The sequence below is a fragment of the Muntiacus reevesi genome, chromosome 9, assembly GCF_963930625.1.
Source record: "Muntiacus reevesi chromosome 9, mMunRee1.1, whole genome shotgun sequence".
Taxonomy (NCBI): Eukaryota; Metazoa; Chordata; class Mammalia; order Artiodactyla; family Cervidae; genus Muntiacus; species Muntiacus reevesi.
The window spans coordinates 27,714,901-27,732,474 of record NC_089257.1 but is presented as its reverse complement, the minus strand read 5'-3'; the positions used below and the strand labels follow the sequence as shown (position 1 = coordinate 27,732,474).

At 37.3% G+C, this 17,574-nt stretch overlaps 1 protein-coding gene across 6 annotated transcripts in view; it reads left to right on the top strand.

The window, feature by feature from the left end:
• Window positions 1-17,574, top strand: part of HIPK3 (homeodomain interacting protein kinase 3) — an 82,911-nt gene that overhangs the window by 50,306 nt on the left and 15,031 nt on the right. For all 6 annotated transcript variants that reach the window (XM_065943759.1, XM_065943760.1, XM_065943757.1 and 3 more), the window contains exons 3-8: window positions 4,545-4,668; window positions 14,615-14,734; window positions 15,342-15,428; window positions 15,918-16,102; window positions 16,850-17,009; window positions 17,414-17,537. In XM_065943759.1, the coding sequence (XP_065799831.1) occupies window positions 4,545-4,668; window positions 14,615-14,734; window positions 15,342-15,428; window positions 15,918-16,102; window positions 16,850-17,009; window positions 17,414-17,537 (800 nt within the window). The remainder of the gene's footprint in view (window positions 1-4,544; window positions 4,669-14,614; window positions 14,735-15,341; window positions 15,429-15,917; window positions 16,103-16,849; window positions 17,010-17,413; window positions 17,538-17,574) is intronic.

The window sequence follows — 17,574 nt, the reverse complement described above, 5'->3', positions numbered from 1 at the left end:
CTTTACCTAGATTTTATATCAGTATTTCAAGGCTTTAGAAAAGTAAAAAGGACTTGGTTTTAATGATTATTGATAAGTTTTATTAGTCACATAGCAAAAAAGGAAACATGGCATTTTATGCATAGCCTTTCTTACTGTATAACCTAAAATTTTGAGTTTGTTTGTGGATTTGACACTTGCCTTCTAATTGTGTTATTATTTATAGAGTGGTTAAGTGGTTTAGTTACACTCTCCATCCAGTGGACGTGTTTAATGTGTGCCTTGCCTGTCTACAGAAGTACACATGATGTCTGTTCCCTGCTATATCCTCAGCACACCACTCACATTACAGACGCTCAGAAGGGAGTTAAGGTGGATAAGAAAAGAAGTGGAAGAATTTCCTTTAGGTGTAGAACACAAGGTTTATTTTGAGAGTCATCCATAAATGAGACTTTCTGCTATGGTCATTTATATTCAAAAGTATATTTAGCCCAGAGATATAATTTGAGAGCCAGTTAAGATATATTCAGAAAACTAAGCTTTATTCATTAAGTGACAGATGGATATATTATTCTTTGGTGAATAGTTTGATTTTTAAAGTTTATTGTATAGTAAAACACTGAGCTGAGCTGAGCTCTGATATCTCTGGCAGTTTCATCTAGATTGTAAATGCTTGAAGGTGTTGCTTCCTCACTTTTTCACATGTAATGATACATATAGAAAATGTAACATTTTGTGGTATGCCCTGGTAAACTGGAGAGAAGTTGAGTACATTTGACTCAGACTTGGTGAAGAAGTGTATTGCATTTTCCTTATGATATTTATGTTTTACAAAATAAAATACAAAAGCTTTTGGGAAGATGGCTGTGGCAGCCTTGGAATTGTGCCATTCGGATCCACTTCAAGAGAACCTGCTGTGAAGAGCAGTTAACTGACAGCCTCCACCTGTTGTGCCTTTTAGATAACGCGTCAGTGCTGGGCAGAGGCCCATTCTTCTGGGCTGCTCCCAGCCAATGACCAAACATACTGGGGGCCCTAGAGCTTCGCTGCTCTAGTTTGATGGGGACCTGCTCTAGTAGATGATTTTTGCTTAGAGACTCCCCACTGACCTGCCAAGACTCTTCTCTTAACAGCACTGCCGCCGGGTAGAAGTTCTAATTCTTCCTTTGCCCCCTTTCACAGCTGTCAGAACCGCTCGAGGTCTGAGGCTGTCTTCACCTACTCCTGCTTCATTTCCCTCTGTATCCTTCAGAGACATTTTCTCCCCAAGAAATTTTTTGCACATCTCATCTGCTTCTCAGGATTTTAAACTGATGCAGTAATACATAATGAGTTTGTATAAAACTTGCAATTAAAATTCTTGTTTAAAAATGAGACATTTGAGTTTGCTTCCCTAAATATAACTCTTTTGAATCTTAGATTTTGTGTTTGAAGTGGTTTATTACAATTTGTAATCAAGATTTTTAAAAGATAAGTCTGTATTCTTATCACGGTCAAAGTGGCTCACTCACTAAATGGTAGTTAATGACAGAAAGAATTCATCACTCTTTGTCCAGTTGACAGAACTCTTTTCTTAATTGTTGACCAAATTTCAAGAAATTTTTGTCTCTTTAAGTTGTACATCCTAAATACTATCATTTTGTTAGTTTTCTTGCATTACCAAATACAGTGTTGAAATTTTATACAGTCGTCCACTTCAAGTCTTGTGAATTTTTTGTATTAATTATTTCAAAATAACCATGAAGCCCTTACACACAGCTATAGCTCTGTTAGTCTTATTGGCAAGTCTTTAGGATTCAGATTAATATATGATTAATTATTACTAGTGAATCTCATTTACTCCATACTTTTTGAAACTAGCTGCCTTTTGCTTTGAACCTTTTGAAGTATAGGTTAGTATATACTTTATAAACTCTTGTGCTCATTTCTCTCTCTTTCTGCCTAGACTTTTATTCTTCTGATATCTAGTTCAGATCCACATTTCACACTGATGCTTTGTTTCCTTTGTGTGAATCAACCTATGTTGGCATGACTTACTTAAGAGATGTTTATTGAGTGCATATCTTCTGCTATGTTCTGTGTATAAAATAGTGAACAAAAAAGGATAAATCTTGTGAATATGATAAATATAATTTAAGGTAAGCCTTTTCTTTCTGTAGTACAGTTTAGCATTTGATTATATAATTTACGTGTATACATCTACACAGTTAGAGAGTTAAGTAGTCAAAAGAGTGAAGGCTTTTTATAACTATGTTTTAAGGTTCTTTTATTCCTCTTAGCATCTCCCCATGACACTTGTTTTTAACAAGTACTGTAGATTAAGAATGTACTGAATCTTAAATGTTAATTATAGCAGAGATATTCAGGAGTAGAGTCAATAGATTCCAAATCTATGGTAGCAAACAATTTGTTATCTTTTGAACTTACTCTGAACAGAAGAACTGTAGGGAGGAGATGGAATCATCTTTCCATTAGGCTTAACTGTTGAGTCTAGGGTCATGTATTAGAATCAGCTGGAGAGGTTTAAAAACCACTGATCCCTTTGTCCCATCCTCAGAGTTTCTGATTTAATTGGTATGGGTGTGGCCAGCACAAAAATTGTAATGTGCAGCCAAGATTGAGAACCACTGCATTAGGAGATATGACAATCAGCACTCTTAAAGTTTAAAAAAAAAAATTGGCAGAAGGATTTTTGTAACTGTATTAAATAAGTATATTGAGAGATCCCGGGAACAGTGCCACCTCAATAGTCATGAGGACCGATGTTGTTCATTGAAGGAGTTCCGACTGGTCAAGTCTGGGAATTTAGCGCATCAGAGTAAGTAATTACAGTAATGAATTGTAACCCATTGAATAAAATAGGAATCCATTATACTTACATAGGTAAATAAATGGATAAATTGAAATTGGATTCCAGCCTGAAAGTGAAGCCCCACAGAAAACTTCATTACAAAGGGGAAAGAAGAAACTTGATAGTGAAGAAATCTATCAGATACCATGTTAATCAAGTAATCAAAGTGAATATTATCAGTAGTGCTGCAAATCAGTTTTGTACCACCTGATAGCATATAATGAGGAAGAAAAACCATCACTTTTAAAACATTTCTCCCAAAGATTTATAACCTGGATCTAATGATAAGATGATGTCGGATAGACCCATACTAAGGAATATTCTATAGATAACTGGCCTGTAATATCTTATGCCAGGGTCATAGAAATCAAGGAAACACTTGAGGGATTCTTCCATATTGGAAAAGACTTAAAGAAATATGACAGCTAAATGCAGTACATGATTCAGAATTGGGTTCTTTTGCCATGAAGGACATTATCTGTACAATTGGCCCAACTTGCAGTCTAAGGCTTAGCTGGTGAAAATGTATCACTATTTGTTTCCTGGCTTTGATGATTGTATTGTGATTATTAGGAGAGTAATCTTATATGTGGACAGGGAGGCATGGCGTGCTGCGATTCATGGGGTTGCAAAGAGTCGGACATGACTGAGCGACTGAACTGAACTGAATCTTGTATGTAGGAAATACAAAGCATGCCATTATTTGGCAAATTACTCTCAAGTGGACTAGGAAAAAGTATGTATTGTACTGTTTTTATAACTTCTCGGTACCATTGAAATTGTTCAGGATAACCATGATTGTATGACTTTGGAATTAGAGAACTGTATGTTCTCTTAGAATGTCAGTTTTCTTATGGGAAAGTCATGGAAGTAGCAATATAATTTATCTGAGAATTGTATCTTTCATGGAATACATTTTCCAGATAATCAGAGCTCTTTAAATGCTAAAATGCATTTTAACTTTTTGATGTTCTCTGTATTTTTCTGCCCTTTAAGGCAGAATACAGCGAACTTGGTCGTGTCTGTTTTGGAGAACAGATAACCCAGTTTTATTATGATCTTCTGAAGTAGTACCTCGGTCTAGATCCATGGTTAGTCTTTGGGGTTTTGTTTTGTTTGGTTTGAGTCTTATCTTTCACTGTCTGGTTTTCAGTTCTGCTGATGTCATGGTATTTAATGTGTGTATTTAATAATCTGTCAGTTCTCTTTCTTGTGTGTTACTTCTGCTGTAGTCTCAAAAAACAAGATCTGTGCTTTTCCTTTTTTTTTTACAGTCGTGTTAGTAAAACTTAGATTAAGTGTAGCTATTTCATCACAGCAATGCTGTACTCGTGTTGTTGAGTTGCTAAGTCGTGTCCAACTCTTTGTGACCCGTGGACTGTAGCCCGCCAGGCTCCTCTGTCCATGGGATTCTCCAGGCAAGAATACTGGAGTGGGTGGCCATTTCCTTTTCCAGGGGATCTTCCCGACTCAGGGATCAAACCTGGATCTCCTGCAGGCAAATTCTTTACTGCTGAGCCACCAAGGAAGCTCCCCATTGTACTCATAGCATCCCTTTAAGTTTAATTCAGGATTATTGTTAGGTTTGAAAGAGTTTTGAAAAATGATGAATTACTGTGAATAGATGATTTCTTTCTGATTTTATGAGCTTTTCTTTGAATATCAGATGAATTGGATAGTTTTACAATCATTTTTTAAATTTTTTGAATTTCAGAGCTCCAGAGATTATATTGGGGTTGCCGTTTTGTGAAGCCATAGACATGTGGTCACTGGGATGCGTGATTGCAGAGTTATTCCTTGGATGGCCTCTCTACCCGGGAGCCTTGGAGTACGACCAGGTAACAGAACTGTTGCATAATCCAGTGGAGTTGGTAGAGTGTAAAGAAAGACAGTAGACTTATAGGAATACATTTCCCCAGGCATACAATACATGTGAAGCTCTTGTTAGAATAAAATGGCAAAACCTGGGATCTTACGGAATTGAAATTCAAGATCTCAAAACAGGATTTGATTTTTAAAGTGTTTTCATAAACAAAGTTGTAATTTCATAAACAAAGTTGTAATCCACATACCTGAAAACCAGTTTTGTAAAGCTCTTGGGAGAATGTTTTTTAGTCCCAATTTTTATATTGTAGGTATATACACAAAGGGCTGGACTGTGTCCATTTAAATCATAGTGCTTTGCCTGGGTGACAGATTTTGGTGATGGATGAAATGTCAGCCTGTCCCAAGAAATAAAAGGCATCATAACTACTGGTCTTGGGCCAGCACCTTTTGTTGGTCTTAAATAACTCAGTCACCTGACCCCTCTTTAGTATTTTTCACTGTTCTTGATGGTGCTAAAAGTGTAGCTTAAGATTATTTGAAATGATTCTCCATAGAATCTAGCGAGTCACCTCATTACACACTTTTCATGGTGGTTTTCAGGTATGTTCATTAGTCTTTCTAAGCTACTAGACAATATTGTTTGCCATTCTCTTGGTTTTTATTACCAGGATTGTCGTTTGAAGTACTTGTCTTCACTTTTTGAAAAGGTTTTATAGCATGCCTCCCTTATTAGAGAGAGATATATGCTTAACTCATATTTTAGTGAAAAATATTAGTCAGAATTAACAAGGGTTACATAAATTTTGTTTGGCTTATATTTTTATTTAAATGATATATTATTTAACTTTTAGATATGAAAAAATAGGAAGGTAGAACATTTTAAAAGCACATATAGATACTGTAGCAAGATACCTGATTTCTAGGGTTTAGCTTTCTACATAAAAGGGGATATGAGAGGTAGTTAATTTAGTGACTTAAATGTTGCTGAGATGACTCTAAAAATCATTTAATATTAATTATTTAGATGTTATTGTTAACTTTAATCTCATCCTCTTCCAAAGACTTTCTACCCATGAAACTTCTTTTAGGCCAGGTTTTTTTCTTTTTTTTTTTTTTAATACTCTTACTTTCCCTCTCCCTGTTCAACATACCTCTTAAAAGACCATTTCTGTAAAAATTTCCATAGATTTTTACCTTCCTTCATCTTTTAACCCAATCATTAACTTTGATTCAGATGCCAAGCTAACTAGTTTTGAAAGAATTAGTGATCTGGTTGAAAGTCCCATAATGCCTTAGCGCAGAGGTACTGAGGACCCGTCAAATGCTGGAAGTACTCCTTTGGCTTTGTGGACCATTTGTGGCGCGCACGGTGCTCTGGGACAGGACGCCATCTAGTGGGAGCACAAGGCCGATTTGCTGTTTTACTCCAAATTTGGACCTCACACTCAGTCTTGGACGACTCATGTTGATACTAAAAAGGAACCTATAAATTCAGCTTTTCTAAAATCTATAATAAAGTAAAAAAACCACAAGTGAGAAAAAAATTGTTATCTGATCCAGATTAACAATATTTTCAGAATATGTATCATTTTAATTCCAAAAGGTCATAATAATTGAAAAAAGTTATTAGCATACAGCATCAATAGTTACACAGCTTTCAACCCAGTATTTTAAAAGTTATTTTCCAAAATAAATGTATGCAAACCAATAGGAATGATGATTTTGTTGTTGTTGTTCCAGTCTTAGACTTCATATTCATTTTCAAATATAATGCTTGCTTGGTTTTGATAAATGTCTGTTTTTAGGGCTATCCTGAAATATAAGGGCTATCCCTTGTCTTCCTAATTTGAAGTTTTATTTTTTATTCATTTTTCATCCTTAATTGGTTTTGGACTCTGAAATGCATTTTTGCATTAAAATGTTCATGTGAGTGGCATTTTTTTGTTCTTTGGTTGTTTTTTTTTACTTTATTTATGTGGTTGAATTTCATAAAATTTCCTCAGTTCCCTGGATTATGATCATCTAATCAGGATGTTGATTAGATGTCTCTCTCTGTTACCTGTTTCCTGTTCTAGGCATCAGCTACTGTGATATACTTGGATACCCAATTGGGGCATTGTTGCTATTTTATTTTTTTTGACTTATTTTTTGCCTTTCAGTGGCAGTGCAGTGGGCAGTAGTAGTGACATTACTAATTAATACTTGTTGAATTCTTTCATGTGCCAGAAACTGTCAACACTTTAACTCCTTTAATATTTACAACAACCCTATGAAGTTTTATAGATGAGGAAGCCAAGGTGTGGGGAAGTTTAATGACTTGCAGGTCTGATAACAGGTAGTCTGAGTCCAGAAGCTGTGCTGTTGGCGGTAGACTGCCTCTGCACTACGTCATGGATAATGATACTTCGAAGGCAGTGAGAGTCCAGCCGGACCCTCCTGCAGTCTGCCCTCACTCCCTGGCACTGGCCCTCTTCCAGACTCCACCTCCACCCTCACTGCCAGTCTGCTCTCACTCAAAGAGGGTTTTCAGTGTCTTTATGTTAGTTTCTCAAATTCGTCAACCTCCACTGGTATTCTGTCTCCAGGTTTGAGTTCCAGGGAAGGAGCCAGCAGCCTCTGCTGGTTTATCATTTTTCCTTGTGATAACATTTTGTACAAATATTTCTCTTTCAAATTGTATGTTGTACTAGATATTCTTCTTCTGTTTTGCTTTTAATAATAACATTGCTTTTAACAACAGGAGTGTTCTTTTATTACAAATATATCAGTATTGATTATAAAGAGCAGAAGCCCAGCCAATTAATTTGGAAATTCAATTCATCACAAACACAGAAATTCTATATTTTATATCCCTTGCAACAGCTTCAAAATATTATAAATCAAAGTTGATAGAACCAAAAAAGGGAAACAAAACCATAATCATAAGTAGAGATTTATAGTGCATTTCTTTCTGTAGTTGATAGAGAAAGTAGATAGAAAAAAATCAGTAAGAATATGAATGATTTGAACACATGATTAACCAAGCTGATCTACTGATACAGGCATAGAGCACTACGCCCAATACTACATGCAAAAGTGCAGGTTACATTTATTTTAAGTGCATGTGAAACATTTAGAAAAATAAAGACTTCTATGAAAAGTGTTGTAATATCTGTTTCTTAACCCTTGTTGATATGTCTTTCATGTAATCTTTATTTAATATTCTAACCGATAGTTTTTTTCCAGAAGAGGTGAAAGAGAGTTAACAGTATACCTATAGTTATATACATCAAGGCCAAATTTGAGTCACTAGGAAAAACTATTCAGATTATTTTAATTCTTTATTATGAGCTTTCTGTTCTGTTCCTTTGATCATCTGTGTCATCTCGTAAAGTCTTTCCAAGGCAGTTACTTCTTTGATTTTGGATTCTACAACTTGCTACTGACCATGTTGAGAATTTTTTGCATTATATTTTTTTCATATACCTTTATTTCTGTTCGTACACAATTGTATATACTGTGTTTGTATAGAGACGGCTGCCTCATGAATTGGTACTGTGCTTTGGATCCTTCCCTGTCTTTATTGTAAGCATACTGTCTCACTGGTGCTATATGTACTGAGTTTGACTTATATTTACTGGGAAAATGTCAGTATCATTCAGGAAATTAAATAATGTTTTTATGGATGAATGGCAGTATTTACTTGATAAATGTTGATTGGTCTTGCAGAATGTTTGTTAGAGTTTAGATAGAACTGTATCCATAATGGCTAAAAGCCTGGATTTATATTCAAATTTTATTATACTTGGTAATATCAAATTATATCTTATGTAAGAAAAATAAAGCTCCCTATTTCCATTCCAGGGTGGAGTGAGAATCTTTAAGGAATTCTATTTCGTCAAGCTATTCAGGTCTCAAAGAGGCTTTCTCAAGTAGGCTCAAATAAGAGTTCGTTTATTTATGTGTGGTGGTGGTTTAATCACTAAGTTGTGTCCGACTCTTGTGACCCCATGGACTAGAGCTGCCAGGCTTCTCTGTCCATGGGATTCTCCAGGCAAGAATACTGGATTGGGTTGATATTTCCTTCTCCAGGGGATCTTCTCGACCCAGGGATTGAACCCTAGTCTCCTGCATTGCAGGCAGATTCTTTACCAGATGAGTTGTGAGGGAAGCCCCATTTATGTGTGGACTATCACATAAATCCAAGAATGAGCTTTACTCTGCCTGGATTTTGTGAACTCTGGAGTTGAAGGTGGTTTTAGATTCACGGCAACACTTAGAAGAATTAGTAGGCATTGGTAGAATTTCACTTTGGTGCTAGATCATGAGTCTAATTTAGCTGCTCTGTTAAGTGCTTTTATCTGTTCTGATTCTAACTTGCTACTCAGATTTTTTGCTTACTCTGGTTATGTTAGCATAGGCATCAAACTCTAGCTCTGCTTTATGCCCTTCAGCTCATCCTTCAATGGTGTCTGGAGTTTCTTAGTGTACATTTCTGACATTGTAAATCTGATTTGCTTAGCTTAATTCTAGTTGAGTTCCCAAGGCAAACTGCTTCTAAGTCTATCCCTGCCCCTCATCCCCTGCGGATGGGAGGGGCAGATGGGTGGGACAAGTTCTCTCTCCAAATGGCTGGCAAGCATTAGGACCAAAAATTAACTTGCAGGTTCATTTGCTGTTTTTTTCAGTGCTCTCTCTACTTCAGAGGTATGTTAACTGCTCTATTGGGTTCTTTTAGCACTTTGTTTTCTTCTTTATAATGGCACTTCCTAGTTTCATTGCAGATTATGGGCTTAAATATTTATCTGTTTTACTGAATTAATGCTGTCGAAGAGTGACACCATATTTTATTAATCTGCATGTCTTTATCATAGTAAATGCCCTGTGTGTGTTTGTTGCAATTGATATGTTGACCACCTTCCTCCTTTGAGAGACTGACGCAGCATCTGGGTGCTCTTCATTTCCTCTTTCCATTAAACACGGAACTCAGGTACTGGAATGCTGAGTCAGGGAAAGGCCCTGCACTTTAGTGAAATGAAACTAATTTGTAAGGTGAAGGTTTTAATTAATAATTTAATTATCATTTCATGTAAAATTGGGGATACAAATATACATGAACATAGACTGTTGTCAGGAGGCACATATTCTAGCAGGGAAAACTGACATGTAAAAATAATTGTTTTGTATTATAAATGCATTAAAATGCTATATTCCAGGTGTGGTGGTAGCACAGAAGAAGACGATTGCCTGTAAATGGTTAGGGATAGCTTTACAAAGGAGAATTTCTTGAATTGAGTCTTGAAGAAGGAACAGTGAAAGATTAGCACATTGGCTTAGTGAAGTGGCACGGAGGGAGAGGGAAGGGTTGTGATAAGTAGGAGTTAGAGAGCAATCTCAGCAAGACACACTTGCGCATGCCAGGTTCAGCAGGTGCTGGAGGAGGCTGGAATGTGTGAGGAGCTGGGAAGAGATAAAGCGGGGCGGGGGCGGAGGGCAGGGGGACTTGTATGCGGATTAGAGATTTGGAATCCAGCCTGTAGGCAATAAAGTAATTTTATACCGGGGAGTAACAATCAGATTTACATTTTACCAAAATGGCTGTTAGCAATTTCTTGTTCCTCGCAATGTGAATAATGAATCGGGGATGAGTGGATGGGGTTGGGAACTGCATGGACTGTAGCCCACCAGGCTCCTCTGTCCATAGGATTTTCCAGGCAAGAATACTGGGGTGGGTTGCCCTTTCCTTCTCCAGGGGATCTTCCCGACCCAGGGATCGAGCGTGTGTCTCCTGCCTTGGCAGGCAGATTCTCTACCACTGAGCCCCCAGAGAAGCCCATTGGGGAAGCATGTAGACTAATTAGGAGGCAGTAGACTGTGAGACTGTATAACTAGAATTGAAGAAGACCTGAAGAGGAATGGAGAGGAGGGAGAGTTATGAAAAATACAAATGAGATAAAATTGTTAAGAGTTTTGCTTGTTGGGAAGAGGGTGATGTGGGAGAGGTACTTGTCAGGCATCAATTTCAGGTTTCTGTCAATTTCAGGTTTCTGATTCAGGCATTGTGATAGTGATCATCAGAGGGGAAATAGCTGAGGTTTTAACAGGTTTAAGAAAAATTCATTTAGGATGTGTTCACTTTGAGGTACTGAAAGGCCTTCCAGATGGAGAGTTTCACTTAAGCAGTTAGATCTCCAGAGTTAGAGATAAATATTTAGACATAGAGTTAGAGATAAAGCTATGGAGGAACGCAATTAAAGAGTGCCAAAAAGTAAGAAGACAACTAGAAAAGAATGATGTGGAAATGAAAGGAACAATTTTTTAAGTGAAAAGATAATAACTAATAGTGTTAAAGTAAGATAAGGTTTAATATTCAACTATTAAATGTTCAGTTAATGACAGGACATCACTTACCTTAATATCGTTTTGTGAGAGTAATAGATTTTCAATTGTTGTGTGTTGAGCTTAGAAGGAAAAGGAAACTATAGATTATTATTTTAAGACTTACTCAATTAAATGTTTCAAGTAGTTAAGGGAATTTTTTGTTTTTAGGCTGGAAGATATTAAACATTCTTGTAGGTTGAGGGCAAAAATCTCATAGAGAAGAAATAGAAGATGCAGGAGAGGATAGAGTAGTTGTCTTCTAGGTTTAAAGAAAGAACCCTATGTTTTCAAACACAATTTTAAGGGCTTAAGCCTCTGTTTATTTCCTGTGCTGCCCAGTTGTTGAGTTGGGGAACAGATATTTGAGGGGGAACAGTTATTTTAGGGCCAACTATGCAGAGTTCCGAAGAATGGCAAGGAGAGATAAGAAAGCCTTCCTCAGCGATCAATGCAAAGAAATAGAGGAAAACAACAGAATGGGAAAGACTAGAGACCTCTTCAAGAAAATTAGAGATACCAAGGGAACATTTCAGGCAAAGATGGGTTCGATAAAGGACAGAAATGGTATGGACCTAACAGAAGCAGAAGATATTAAGAAGAGGTGGCAAGAATACACAGAAGAACTGTACAAAAAAGATCTTCATGACCCAGATAATCACGATGGTGTGATCACTGTCCTAGAGCCAAACATCCTGGAATGTGAAGTCAGGTGAGCCTTAGAAAGCATCACTACGAACAAAGCTAGGGGAGGTAATAGAATTCCAGTTGAGCTATTTCAAATCCTGAAAGATGATGCTGTGAAAGTGCTGCACCCGATATGCCAGCACATTTGGAAAACTCAGCAGTGGCCACAGGACTGGAAAAGGTCAGTTTCATTCCCATCCCAAAGAAAGGCAATGCCAAAGAATGCTCAAACTACTGCACAGGTGCATTCATCTCACACGCTAGCAAAGTAATGCTCAAAATTCTCCAAGCCAGGCTTCAGCAATACGTGAACCGTGAACTTCCAGATGTTCAAACTGGTTTTAGAAAAGGCAGAGGAACCAGAGATCAAATTGCCAACATCCGCTGGATCATCGAAAAAACAAGAGAGTTCCAGAAAAACTTTGGCTTTCTTGACTATGCCAAAGCCTTTGACTGTATGGATCACAATAACCTGTGGAAAATTCTGAAAGAGATGGGAATAGCAGACCACCTGACCCACCTCTTGAGAAACCTATATGCAGGTCAGGAAGCAACAGTTAGAACTGGACATGGAGCAACAGACTGGTTCCAAATGGGAAAAGGAGCACATCAAGGCTGTATATTGTCACCCTGCTTATTTAGCTTATATGCAGAGTACATCATGAGAAACACTGGGCTGGAAGAAGCACAAGCTGGAATCAAGATTACCAGGAGAAATATCAATAACCTCAGATATGCAGATGACACCACCCTTATGGCAGAAAGCAAAGAAGAACTAAGGAGCCTCTTGATGAAAGTGAAAGAAGAGAGTGAAAAAGTTGCTTAGCACTCAACATTCAGAAAACTAAGGTCATGGCATCTGGTCCCATCACCTCATGGGAAATAGATGGGGAAACAGTGAAAGCAGTGTCAGGCTTTATTTTTTTGGGCTCCAAAATCACTGCAGATGGTGATTGCACCCATGAAATTAAAAGACGCTTGCTCCTTGGAAGGAAAGTTATGACCAACCTAGATAGCATATTAAAAAGCAGAGACATTACTTTGCCAGCAAAGGTCCGTCTAGTCAAGGCTATGGTTTTTCCAGTGGTCATGTATGGATGTGAGAGTTGGACTGTGAAGAAAGCTGAGTGCTGAAAAATTGATGCTTTTGAACTGTGGTGTTGGAGAAAACTCTTGAGAGTCCCTTGGACTGCAAGGAGATCCAGCCAGTCCATCCTAAAGGAGATCAGTTCTGAATATTCATTGGAAGGACTGATTCTGAAGCTGAAACTCCGGTACTTTGGCCACCTCATGCGAAGAGCTGACTCACTGGTAAAGACCCTGATGCTGGGAGGGATTGGGGGCAGGAGGAGAAGGGGATGACAGAGGATGAGATGGCTGGATGGCATCAGCGACTCGATGGACATGAGTTTGAGTAAACTCTGGGAGTTGGTGATGGACAGGAGGCCCAGCGTGCTGCGATTCATGGGATCGCAAAGAGTCAGACACGACTGAACGACTGAACTGAACTGAATGATGTACCAGACACTGTCATGGGTGTATATGTAAGGAAACAGAACAAAGTCCTTCCTACTTCTACTGCAGAATGGATAAGGAAATACAAGGTAAATGTGCAGAATGTCAGATGGTAAAAAGCACTGTGGAGAAAAATACAACAGAGAAGGGGAAGTAGGGGTACTGAAGAGGGGACGGATTGTCCTTATTTATTGGTGGGTCATGGAAGGCCTCATGAATGAAGGTGACATTTGAGCTGAGAGCTGAAGGTAGCGAAACACAGCCATACAGGTGCATGGGGGAAGAGTGTTCAAACAGAATGATGTTAACTTCAGAGGCCCTGAGGCTGGGGCTTTTCACTGTCCTCCTGAGAGAGCTCATCTGTGCTTGTGTCTCTTTCCCTACTGACCCAAGCACACGTATGTCATGACGTAGACCCATGCATGCCCTCCAGTGTTCCCATAGCCCTGATGTACCCAGTCAGGTTAACTTGTCACTGAATCCAGTAGCTGTCAATTTCCTGTGTAGATTTCTTCACTTTCTCCAGTGGTTTCCCAGTATTACCTCTCAGATTAAAATCCAAACTTCTTAACCTATCGATAAAGCCCTTTGCCTACTAGATCACTTTTGTCTCTTGCCATTTCTCCCTTAGTGAACCTCAGTCTCTCAATGTGTGGATATATTCTTTTTATTTTCCATATTATAACCTTGAAAGTGTTACTTGGTCAGTTGTGTCTGACTCTTTGGGATCCCATGGACTATTGCTGCCAGTCTCCTCTATGAGATTTCCCAGGCAAGAATACTGGAGTGGGTTGCCATTTCCTTCTCCAGGGTATCGTCCTGACCCAGGAATTGAACCCACATCTCCTGCATTAGCAGCTGGACTCCTTGCTGTCTGAGCCACCGGGGAAGGCTTATATCAGAATAGATCCTTCGGGGCTAACAGACTATTTGTTCTTTACTACCTGATTTGAGCATCACCTCTTCTGGAACTTTATATGACTACTGTTACTTTATGTGTCTCTTCTTTGCCTTCTCATACGGCATGCCTTTATTATACCTGTATTACATATATTACACTGCTTTATAATCGCTTACTTGTTATCTTCTCCACTAGAGTAAGAGACATGGGTTCGATTCCTGGGTTGGGAAGATCCCCTGGAGGAGGGCAAGGCAACCCACTCCAGCATTCTTGCCTGGAGAATCCCATGGACAGGGGAGCCTGGCGGGCTACAGTCCATGGGGTCACATGACTGAAGTAACTTAGCATACATGCAAACTGATTTCTTAGGGCACACACACTACATCATTTAATTCTTGACCTAACATCTAGCTTAGTGTCTGATATATTGTAGCTATTCAATTAATGTCTTAATGCAATAAAAGAATAACTTTTCCCTTTTGTAAATTATCTTTCAGATTCGATACATTTCTCAGACTCAAGGTTTACCAGGAGAACAGTTGTTAAATGTGGGTACAAAATCCACAAGATTTTTTTGCAGAGAAACAGATCTCTCCCATTCTGGTTGGAGATTAAAGGTAACTCACTTAAAAAAATATTTAGAAAAACAGTTTTCTAAGATGCCTTACATTCATGGATAATACTCTCTGTGCCTATTTTTATTTTATTACATTTGTTTCTTTTTTCTTTTTTGCCATCCCCCAATCCCGCTTTTAATAAGGAGAGTCTTTTCTGAATAACTTAGCTCATTCTCTAACCTGTCAACACAATTAGTAATGCGTTTTAAATAGTTTAAAAAATTTTATGTGTATCATTTTGAGTTCTTCCCTACCCAGCTCTACATTTATCAAGCTTTATGGGACAGGGTTGAACCTAACCACTTACTGTGTAACCCAAGTATGTAATTTATTCCCAGGATCAGTAAATCTTTAATGATTAACTTTAGTAATTTTGTTAGGGAATTTATCTATGTGTGTGATTTTTATCTATATATTTTTTGACCTGAACCTGAATGTCTCATTTTCTATATACTTTTAAAACTTATGTTTTGATAGTTATTCTTTTTAAACTACTACTTGCCTTAGAATAGTCAATATATTAGACTAAATGTGCCAGAATTGAAGAAATAATGAATTTATAAATGGTAGTAATAAGATATTTTCCTTCTCTGATATATTCAATAAGACACTGGAAGAACATGAGGCAGAGACAGGAATGAAGTCTAAAGAAGCCAGAAAGTACATATTCAACAGTCTGGATGATATAGTGCATGTGAGTACCACAGTCACATTTGTCAATTTTTCATGCATATAAATTGGTGGACTTGAATGCCAAGAATGCCAAAATATGTTAATCATTTTCTACATGACAGAGTGCTTGCTGTTTTTAAGCTTGTCAAATGAAATTGATTCTAACGTTTCAGAAACTAAATTTCATTCATCTTTATCAAATATTTGATTTGTATTATCCTGTTTTTCAGTATTTTCTTTAAAAAGGAAGACCCTAGCAAACATATTTCTTTTACTTGCATCTCTCTAGAATTGAATGTTTGTTTAGTTAAAGCAGTTTTTTCCCCGTTCTGAATGCTTTTTGATGCCTCAAAATATTTTTGAGATGTGTTCTTTCTTATTTGAAAATAATTGTACTTCTTTGTTCTTTCCTGTGTTGAGGTTTTTTTTTTTTTTTGAATTGTGAGACTTTAATGTATACTATGTTGTATGGTTTATTTTCATTTGATGTCTTGAAATTTTGATTTTGCAGGTGAACACAGTGATGGATTTGGAAGGAAGTGATCTTTTGGCTGAGAAAGCTGATAGAAGAGAGTTTGTTGGTCTGTTGAAAAAAATGTTGCTGATTGACGCAGATTTAAGAATTACTCCAGCTGAGACTTTGAACCATGCTTTTGTTAATATGAAGCATCTTCTTGATTTCCCTCATAGCAACCAGTATGTTACTTTAAAATCTTTTAAAATGATTCTGAAGAAATGATAATGCTGTCTATAGTAAACCAGTTTGTTAGAAAAATGATTGAGTTTCTTCATTAAATATAAGTAAACTGAATCAAAAGAGGTTAAGCTAACTTGACCAAGTTCACATAGACAGTAGATTGCAGAGTAGAACTAGAATGCAAATCTAAATCACAGTCCAGTGTTCTTTTTCCAAAATAGCATACTGAAAATGACTGAGTGATAGCACTTTTACGTAATATTCTTACCTTAATGACCGGACATATTTATAATTAAAGAAAGTGTTAAGTTTTTCCTCCTTCAATTTTGAGTCCTGCAAACTCCAAATTGAAAAACTCCTTTTTTCAGTTTCCCTTTACCATTTGCTCTTTTCCTCCATTCCCCCACCCCCCTTTCCTCTCTTCCTTGCGGAAGGAGGTTTTTTAATGGGTTGGTGGAGACGAATATATGCCTGAAATGAAATGGAGGTCACAAATTATAGTGTGCTCATCAAAATGTGCTCACCGTTGCTTTACTGTCTCAAGAAAATGTTTCAGATAGAAGCATCTGCTGCTGCTTGCTTCAAACTTCCATCCTATAGGATTTCCTGGTAGACATAGTATTGGAAATCTGCAAATGAAGTGCAAGCCGTCGACTTTTTTTCTTTTAAAAATAATTTTTAATCTTAAACTATTCTAAACATTTAAAAAAGAATATGACCATTACTGTTTACTTTTTATTTTGCAGTGTAAAGTCCTGTTTTCATATTATGGATATTTGTAAGTCCCATCCAAATTCATGTGATGCAAATAATCACAATAAAACTTCACTTTTAAGACCAGTTGCTCCAAGCAGTACTACTAATCTGGCAGCAAATTTTACTAAAATTGGCACATTAAGAAGTCAGGTAAGACCAAACAGTATTTGGTCATTTTTGCTTCTCTTTTCTTTAACAATTAATCATTTTGCTTTTGAAATATGCATAAATTTCCATATTAGCACTTCCAGTGCTGATGAGGTCTTACTGTGCTGTTCTATTAAATCTCTAATATTTTAGGGTAACAGTTGGAACATATCTACTCAAATTTATTTTTTTTCCTTCACCTTTTATTCTTTCAATCCAATCTATCGGTTCTTCTGTGTCTCAAATCTACAAGAAGTAGACTTCAGTAAGATCAATTTCTGGGTCCGTCTTTATCACAGAATTATGGTTTTTTAAAGTGCATTTTATTTCTACTTACAAAGCATGTGTACGCAATTATTAGAACCCTGCTCTGTGTAATGAATGCCATGTCCATAAATTGTTTCCAGGCATTAACAACATCTGCTCATTCAGTTGTACACCACGGGATTCCTCTGCAGGCTGGAACCGCTCATTTTGGTTGTGGTGATGCTTTTCAGCAGACACTGATTATCTGTCCACCAGCTATTCAAGGTATTCTTTATTTAAATTACACTTTGAGTTTTGGCAT